The following is a 9,401-nucleotide window of genomic DNA, read 5'->3' as shown; positions in this document are numbered from 1 at the left end:
TAATGTTGAAAAATAAATCATTTAGGGACATTTTGATAAAGGAAATACTTAACACGGCTTCCTCACACTTTTCAGGGGGGAGGTCGTGGCCTGATGGTTAGAGAGTCTGACTCCTAACCCTTAGGTTGTGGGTTCGAATCTCGTGCCGGCAGTACCACGACTGAGGTGCCCTTAAATGGCTGCCCACTGCTCTGTGTGTGTGTTCACGGTGTGTGTGTGTTCACTGCTGTGTGTGTGTTCACTTTGGATAGGTTAAATGCAGAGAATGAATTCTGAGTCTGGGTCACCGTACTTAGCCGTATGACATGTCACCTTTCTTTCACTTTCAGTGCCGGAGGTTGAACCCCAATCCTCCAATCAACAACCCAGAGCCTTACTTGATCCACTACTGTCCAGTTGACCTTTATTAAACACATCTGGGGCTCCAACATCTCAGCTATTTTAAAGTTGTGAAAAAAAATAATTGTGACTATGTTATGAATGTGATAAATGAACTTGGTTTTATCTTCTATTCTCCCTGACCTAACCCGACTCGGTCACTTCCTCGTTCAAATAGCTGAGCTACTGTTTTGTTTTGTTTTTTAACTCAGCAATTTAATCCCTTGTGAAACTTACCTAAACAATGTGAAAGACACATCTTGCACTTTGTGTTTCTGTTTCACTTCTATTATTGTTGCACTAATGTGTACGTTTACGCTGGAAGTTTGCTAACTGCATGTCATTATACAGAACCCTCCTATACTGTATATATGATGAAAGCTTACAATACAAAAAGCAGAAATCGGCTCACTTTTCCTAAATAAATACCACGTAATGGTAAAACTGTTAATTGCTGCTAATAACTGGGTAATAATTACAGAAATCTAGTGTGAGATAGAAATGTATTTTATTTTTCTACCATTGTCACAGTTAAATCATAACATCATTCATTCGGGTTAAACTGTTAAACAGGATCCACCCGAGCTGTCAATCATACACAGTATTTCAGTATAAACATGTTCTGTAGTTCCTTCATTGTTTAAAGATAACTACATGAAGGTCTTTCAGGCACATTGTGATGGTTAAACCTGTTGCACCTGATGGTTTCTGTTCAAACGTACAACAATTCTCATATCCATACAGGACTATATCCGGCATATAGTGAACACTGTGTATGGATAGGGACTATAAGGATTAGATCTGGTATAAAAAATAATTTTATCTGAATGATCAGGACTATATTTGAAACAGAAACTAAAGAGATTTTATTCAGATTAAAGTTAATTTTCAGGAATTATAACCAGATCAGATTTATTGGTATTATATAAGGAAAGAGACTGTCATATCCATACTGGGATTATAACTGCCTTCCCATCCAGTGAGAATTCCTGCCCTACAAAAATCCGCAGACTCAGCCCTCGTTAACGACGTTAACGGCGTATATATCGTTACGTCTCTGCCTTGTGATCGGGATCTGATCACGCACGTCTGACAAGTACTGCAGGTCTACAAGAGAAACATATCGTAGGAGATGAATATTCAATACGCTTCATTCTGAGTCACGGTAAAAAAAGTGTAAGACTCACCGATATCAGCGTACACTACACTTTCATCCGAGTCTGCTTTGGTTATCACTTCACCCCTGAAAGAGAGAGAAAAAAAAATCGGTATCGAGTTTTTTCTATCCATAACTACATGGAGCTTCTAGGCGAAGTCACCATTCAGAACTCTGACGATTCCTGGACTCCAAGAGAGCTTTATCATGCCGAGAAGGACGGTGTTACGCTACACGTGTTATAACTCTTATATGAACATACACTACATCATATAATCTAGCTTTGTGTATTGATCTGTTAATGCGGTTCAATAATGTAAAAGAACAAGTTATGGACAGAATAGTGATTGAAGTGACTAGTGTTTGATGAAGGATTAAAAAAAGTTATTTACAGTCAACTGGGTTTGACATCTGAATGATTTTTTTTTATATTTGTTCACAAAGTTTCTTCCTCAGAGTGTTTAGTTATTTGTAGACAAAAAGGAATAGAAACATTTACTGAGAGATTGAGGGTTAAGGACCTTGCTCAAGGGCCCAACAGTGGCAGCTTGTTGGTTCTGGGACTTCTGATTACTACAACACGTTAACCACTGAACTAAACCACGATTGCTCCTCTTTCCCTACAGTACACTGGTGTTTAACTGAGCACAGAACTGACATGTACTGATTATTACACGTCCTGTCGCACGTCAATCTGCACCTTTAAGTGATTTCAAACCGAAACGCTTCGATGAAGGACACGGTACTGACCAGGGGTTAACGACCGAGCTGTGACCCCAGGCCACGTAGCTGGCGCTCTCGTCTCTGGCTGGTGAAGCCGTGGCCACGTACACCTGATTATCGACTGCCCTGTCGCAGAGAAACAGGAGAACAAACAGTGACACGCGGGCAGGAAACGGACGAGTGAAGAGGAAGTGACGATGAAGTTACTGACCGAGATCTCTGAAGCAGCTCCCAGTGAGCAGGTCCGGTGGTCATGTTAAAGGCTCCGGGATAAACCAACAACTGGCAACCTGCAGGGTGCGCGCACACACACATACACACACACACACATACACACACATATACACACCCACATATATACACACACATATACACATACACACCCACATATATACACACACACACACAAATGCATACACACACACATACACACACAAAGACACACACACACATATACACATACACACACAAATGCATACACACACACAAATGCATACACACACACAAATGCATACACACACACACACAAACATATATACACACACACAAATGCATATACACACACACATATGAACACACACACACACACACACAGATAAACACGCACACACACAGACACAGACACACACACACACACACACACACACAAGCACACATACACACACACGGTAAAAAAAAGGTTTACTATCGTTCCTATAGCAACAGGGACACGTACACCACATCATTTTTTGCATACATTTTTCATAAATATAATACATGTTACTGAATGTTAATATCATGACTATGAATATTAATAATGATATATTTTCTTTCTCTCACATGATGAAACAACTTCATCCATTCATTCAGTCTTTGAGCTGTTAGAAGCACTCATGAGCACCGAGCGTACCTTTCTGTGCGTAGATCTGTGCGAGCTCTGCAAAGCGAATGTCATAACAGATCCCCACTCCTACTTTACAGTATGCTGTGCAAACACAAACAAACAAATAAATAAATAAATAAATCCAAATCTACACCTAAAGACAGAAACAGAAAAGCAGGACATCACTCACGGGTTTCAAACACAGACAAACTGCTCCCAGGACTCAGTGTCTCAGACTCCTGGAAACGGATTTTTCCAGGAACGTCAATGTCAAACAGATGGATCTGTGAGGAAAGAGCAGAGATTAAACACTGGAGGATTAAATATATATTATATGTATTAAAATAAATAAATAAATGGAAAAAAAGAAGATGCACAGCTAATATCTCGTGTGTATATATATATATATACATACATACATACATACATACATATACACACACACACACACACACACACACACACGAGTTATGAGCTGTGCATCATCTTTTATTCATTCATTCATTCATTCATTTATTTATATTTAATATTTTGCCCGCTGTATTTTATTCTGGTATTGAATAAATAAAAAATAAATACATTTTTTGTTTTATGAATAATTTCAGTTTATTATTTACTTTATTTATTTCTTTAACTTGGGGTTTTATTTTGAAATGTGCTTTTAACAAATAAATAAACAAACAAACATGACGTCACATCTCGACCTGAACAATTTACAAATATGTTTTATATGAACGTTGTATATTCTCATGACATTCATCACGACTGATCCGATCTCACGTGACTCACTTTATTAATGTTTAATCATTTTAATCTGCGTGCGTAAATCACTTTCTTAGATTTATTAAAATAATACAAATAATACAAGATTTAAAGTAAATATTAAAGTCAATATTATATTAAATATAAAGATGTTTCAGGATTTGTGATGTAAAATAAAATATAAATATTCACAGAGACTGATTTTATATTTTAAAATGTAAATCTTTCTTCAGCTTTAATGAACATTCAGATGAAAAGCAGCATAAAGAACAGGTTGCCATGGAAACCCATACATTAGTCAGAAAACAGGTGTCTGGATCAGTGGATTGTTTCTAACACACAAACCTTCCTGTGTTTAAGCAGTAATTTCCCATCAGGACCAAAAACTGGGCTTGTGTTAAAGAGTTTCCCTTCATCCTCCTCTGGAATAGAACCTGAAACACACACACACACAGACACACACACATTAACAAAAATAACACACACACACACACACACAATTAACAATAATAACACACACACACACACACACACATTAACAATAATAACACACACACAATTAACAATAATAACACACACACATTAACAATAATAACACACACACACACACACATTAACAATAATAACACACACTAACAATAATAACACACACACACACTAACAATAATAACACACACACACACTAACAATAATAACACACACACACACTAACAATAATTAACACACACACACACACACAAACAATAATTAACACACACGCGCACACACGCACACACACACTAACAATAATTAACACACACGCGCACACACACTAACAATAATTAACACACACGCGCACACACACGCACACACACACTAACAATAACCACACACTTTAACAATAATAACACACACGCACACACAACAACAATAACACACACACATTAACAATAACACACACACACATTAACAATAATAACACACACACACACACACACACACACACACACACACACACACACACACACAGATACAGTGTTCTGTAAGATTTTTAAGGTTCTCACCTCCCACTAGATAAACCCCACACTCCTCAGCCACCTTCGACAGGATCTGCGTCGATTCTCCTGGAATTTTCTCGGCATACTTGGTGAAGTATCCGGTTCCGTACGGAGAGTTAAAACACTCCTACAGAAACACAGTGGTCCTGATCACATCACTGCACCCATGATACACCGCCTGATAATTATCATCACACACATCTCTTTATGGGCTTTGTACTGGTGGGGAATGATGTGGGGGTAAATACTTATGCAATCATAACCTTTAGGGGTCAATATAAATATAGTACTGTGTTAGTGTATAAAGAGGAGGTGAACCGTATAGAGCGGCTCACGGATCAGTGATTACTGCAAACTCACAGGTAAGACCACGAGCTTCGCCCCCTGACCTGCTGCCTCCTTCACCAGCTTCTGAGCACGAGACAAGTTTTCAGACTTTAACTTTGTTACGTGCAGCTGCACCACTGCCAGGCGAAACTCTGTAAAAGATTTATATATTAAAGACTGAAGAAAGACAGGGAGAGAGAGAGAGAGAGAGAGAGAGAGAGAGAGAGAGAGAGAGAGAGTGTGTGTGTGTGTGAGAGAGAGAGAGAGAGTGTGTGTGTGTGTGTGAGAGAGAGAGAGAGAGAGAGAGAGAGAGAAAGTGTGAGAGAGAGTGTGTGTGTGAGAGAGTGAGTGAGAGAGAGAGTGTGTGTGTGAGAGAGAGAGAGAGAGAGAGAGAGAGAGAGAGAGAGAGAGAGAGAGAAAGTTTTCAGTAATATCAGTAGAACATTGATTTGTTTGTGATGTCGCAACACTTGTTGTTGGACCAATCATGTAGAATATGTAAATTATTAAATAAAAAAAAGTGTTTAATTACTTTAAATAATTTGACACAGAATTAATAATAACACAGAATTAATAATGTCAGAGATTAAAGATGTCGCCATGTTGTTTCTGTTGTTTTTTTTGTAAGAGCTTAAACGGGTGTAAATAATATTAAGCACTAAATAAACACTATCCGTCATAATAAATGAATCTTTTCTCTTTCATTTTGATTGGAGTCTGAATCTTTAGTGTTAGTGAGTTAACTGTTTAATAGGATGTCGTTATAAGCCGTTATAGAGCATTAATAAGGTTATTACACTTACTCGACATCGCCTTTATAGCTGCAGACATGAAGTGTTTACAGCTGAAGCCGCCGCTGACCCTCATAAATAGTCCCTATCTGTCCGGTTCAATCCGGAATAAAGCCACGCCCCCTGTCCTCGTGCACTATACAGTACACAACAGACACCTGTTCCATCGCACTATCTAGTGCACTAGACGTGATTTGTCTCACAGCCGTTATTTTGGCCCTATAACCAGCTGACCAATCACAACCAGGAAGCGCCGCGAGCCTGCATTTCAAAATAAGAGTCCGCATTATCGTGGGCTATTTCCAAGCAAACTTTTACACAACACTTTAAGACTAAAATTAAAAAAGAAAGAAAGAAAGAAAGAAACAAACAAACAAACAAACAAACAAACAAAGAAATAAAGAAAAAGAAAGGAAGAAAGAAAGGAAAAGAAAGGAAAAAAGAAACAAAAGAAAGAAAGAAAGAAAGAAAGAAAGAAAGAAAGAAAGAAAGAAAGAAAGAAAGAAAGAAAGAAAGAAAGAAAGAAAGAAAGAAAGAAAGAAAGAAAGAAAAAGGGAAAAAGAAAGAAAGAAAGAATAAAATAAGTATAAAAGATATTTATACTAATGATGATAATGTCTGTAATGCAGTGACGCTGAGTGCTCACTAGGGGCGCTTGTTTGCGCATTTGTCTGTAATGCATTAACGCTAAGTGCTCACTAGGGGGCGGTTGTTTCTGCATTTGTCTGTAATGCAGTAACGCTAAGTGCTCACTAGGGGGCGCGTGTTTCCGCACCTGTCTGTAATGCAGTAACGCTGAGTGCTCACTAGGGGACGCTTGTTTCCGCATTTGTCTGTAATGCAGTGACGCTGTGTGCTCACTAGGGGCGCGTGTTTCCGCATTTGTCTGTAATGCAGTAACGCTGAGTGCTCACTAGGGGCGCTTGTTTCCGCACCTGTCTGTAATGCAGTAACGCTGAGTGCTCACTAGGGGGCGCTTGTTTCCGCATTTGTCTGTAATGCAGTAACGCTAAGTGCTCACTAGGGGGCGGTTGTTTCTGCGTTTGTCTGTAATGCAGTAATGCTAAGTGCTCACTAGGGGGCGCGTGTTTCCGCACCTGTCTGTAATGCAGTAACGCTGACTGCTCACTAGAGGGCGCTTGTTTCCGCACCTGCTTGTAATAAACAAGAGAAGAAGAAAAGAGGCCGTGTAGAGTTATGTTGTTGTACAGTAACACGCTGTGGATAAAACCCTCACACACTCGTTAGTACTGTAGCACTGTGTGTAGTGTCTTATGACTGCTCTATGTCGTGTTATTGCGTTATAAAGAGCTGTACTTCAGGATGCAGCGTTATGGTCCCACGTTTGTTCATTATGGGATGGTTACCATGGAGACGGTCATCATGGACCGGGCCATTCATCAGGTCCAAATCAGTCCCCAGTCTGTGTCCCTGTGATCAGACACGTAGGAGTATAAAGTGGGGTTTGTCCAGCAGGAGCAAAAGCCACAACTCTGGTCATGATGAAGGGGGTGAGGATGAGGAGGATTTTATTAAGGATGAAGAGGTGGAGGAGCTTTTTCAGCAGCAGAGACCTGCAGGATTTGGTGAAGAGGATCATCAAGTGTTCATCGTTCATCCTGATGTCAAATGGGGGCAAAAGAAACAACACCTGACCACAGGTGAGTGTGACAAACTGTCAGGATCTGTTTATGATCCTCAAACATCTGGAAAAATCATCAGTAAAGTTTCTGACACTTCATCAGTAATAAATAAGAGCTGCAACATGAAGGGATAAAATACATCATGATTAATTCTGTCAAAGAGATTGTGGATATTCTAATATATTCTTATCGATTGTTTTAAAATGAAAGAAAACTAATTGCAAACTGAGAAAAATAAAATTCTATTTTAAAGTTAACATTTTTAAATAAATAAATAATGTGTATATTTATTTAATATTTCTGTAAAAAAAATACAATTTAAAAAATCCGTCCGTATTATCGTGGGTTATCTTTACCATTCGGATTAGACAAATAAGGATGATTTATTATTATATTATCATTTTAAAAACAAAATATCACACAACAGTTTAATATTAACAAGACAAGAAGAAGAAGGAAAGAAAAGAAGAAAAAAGAAAGGAAGAAAAAAGAAAGGAAGGAAGAAAGAAAACTAATGAAACAAAACGAATTGCAGACTGAGAAAAAAAATTTGACATTTGTAAAAAAATATATATATATATTTATTTATTATTATTTCTGTAAAAAAAAAATACAATAAAATATAATAAATACAAAATTAAAGGTAAAATAAATAAGAATATTTTTGATATTATTATTGTAGATATTAAAGGAGTTTTTTTCTGATTTATTTCTTTATTTTCTTCCACTTCATGCTGCATGTCGTTTATCGTGTCCAGAGCTCCGTTTACTTACAATTGTGTTGTTGTTTTTTTTGTTTTTGACTATTGAAGTCTTAATATACGCTTGACTCGTTTTGTCTCTAACGTAAATTTTTCGAACGAAGGAACATCTGTGAAAACAAACTGAAATGCGTATGTAGAGAAATTCAGAATACATTTCATCCGAGGGTGCACATACTTTTGCACTATATATCTATAACTGTACAGCTGTAATAGCAGTTGTTGTTGTTTTGTGTTGGTGTGTGAAAGCTGAGCTGCAGATGAAGGAGGCTGTCGGTCTGGTCAGAACCTTACAGAACTGGAGCGTCGTGGATAAAATCATCCTGTCCACCAAAACCCCGGAGAAGAAACTGATCTTTGGCAAAGGGAATTTTCAGATGCTCTCAGGTCCGACGCTTCGCTCTCTCCATTTATTGACGAAGTGAACGATGAAGATTTTTCTTATTTCTGTTAAATCTTTGCAGAGAAAATCAGAAGAACCGCCGGCGTCTCTGCCGTGTTCGTGAACGTCGAGCGTCTGTCGCCGGTGTCGGAGGTGAGAGTCTGGGAGATAACAAATGAATCCAAAGCAGTCGGTGATTATTTATTAGTTTGATTGTTTATGTATTTCCTGGTTTGTCATTGCAGAGAGAGCTGCAGGAGGCCTGGGGGGTGAAGGTCTTCGACAGATACTCGCTGGTTCTGCATATTTTTCGCCGTAACGCCAGAACCAAAGAGGCCAAACTGCAGATCTCACTGGCGGAGATTCCTCTGCTCAGGTACCTCGAAATGACACCACGTGAAACAGATATTTACAGAAATCTGTATATAACATTTAAATAAAATTATTCTCTCTTAAGTGGAAAATATTAGCGTGCGATAATTTGGCTGATGTCAAACTCATTCACTCACTCATCTTCTACCGCTTATCTGAACTTCTCGGGTCACGGGGAGCCTGTGCCTATCTCAGGCATCATCGGGC

General features: G+C 38.5%; 2 protein-coding genes across 3 annotated transcripts in view; one reads left to right on the top strand and one right to left on the bottom strand.

Moving 5' to 3' along the window:
- Positions 1-869: 869 nt before the first annotated feature.
- Positions 870-6,196, bottom strand: nit2 (nitrilase family, member 2). Its single transcript, XM_027157384.2, has 10 exons — positions 6,049-6,196; positions 5,279-5,397; positions 4,925-5,045; positions 4,227-4,315; positions 3,310-3,403; positions 3,147-3,221; positions 2,469-2,547; positions 2,285-2,383; positions 1,566-1,621; positions 870-1,485 (listed from the first exon to the last, which is right to left on the bottom strand). The coding sequence occupies exons 1-10, from the start codon at positions 6,110-6,112 to the stop codon at positions 1,391-1,393; spliced, it is 891 nt and encodes a 296-aa protein (XP_027013185.1). The 5' UTR covers positions 6,113-6,196; the 3' UTR covers positions 870-1,390.
- A 987-nt stretch (positions 6,197-7,183) lies between these two features.
- gtpbp6 (GTP binding protein 6 (putative)) overlaps positions 7,184-9,401 on the top strand; it is a 9,642-nt gene continuing 7,424 nt past the window's right edge. The window contains exons 1-4 of one of the 2 annotated variants that reach the window (XM_027157378.2): positions 7,184-7,697; positions 8,690-8,827; positions 8,905-8,975; positions 9,068-9,198. In XM_027157378.2, coding sequence (XP_027013179.1) covers positions 7,322-7,697; positions 8,690-8,827; positions 8,905-8,975; positions 9,068-9,198 — 716 coding nt within the window. In that variant the 5' untranslated portion in view covers positions 7,184-7,321. Of the gene's footprint in view, positions 7,698-8,678; positions 8,828-8,904; positions 8,976-9,067; positions 9,199-9,401 lie in introns of both variants that reach the window. The other variant, XM_027157379.2, reaches the window with a different exon arrangement.

Source organism: Tachysurus fulvidraco, chromosome 5 (genome assembly GCF_022655615.1).
Source record: "Tachysurus fulvidraco isolate hzauxx_2018 chromosome 5, HZAU_PFXX_2.0, whole genome shotgun sequence".
Classification (NCBI taxonomy): domain Eukaryota; kingdom Metazoa; phylum Chordata; class Actinopteri; order Siluriformes; family Bagridae; genus Tachysurus; species Tachysurus fulvidraco.
This window is presented reverse-complemented; position numbering and strand designations above follow the sequence as displayed.

Bases quoted from the DNA above. Each gene is read 5' to 3' on its own strand.
- nit2 (XM_027157384.2), bottom strand. From the start codon at position 6,112: ATGAGGGTCAGCGGCGGCTTCAGCTGTAAACACTTCATGTCTGCAGCT. The intron at 3,222-3,309 runs GTGAGTGATGTC...GTGTTTGCACAG, and splicing joins TTTGTCTGTGTTTGAAACCC to CATACTGTAAAGTAGGAGTG. The intron at 2,384-2,468 runs GTCAGTAACTTC...TCTCTGCGACAG, and splicing joins GAGCTGCTTCAGAGATCTCG to GGCAGTCGATAATCAGGTGT.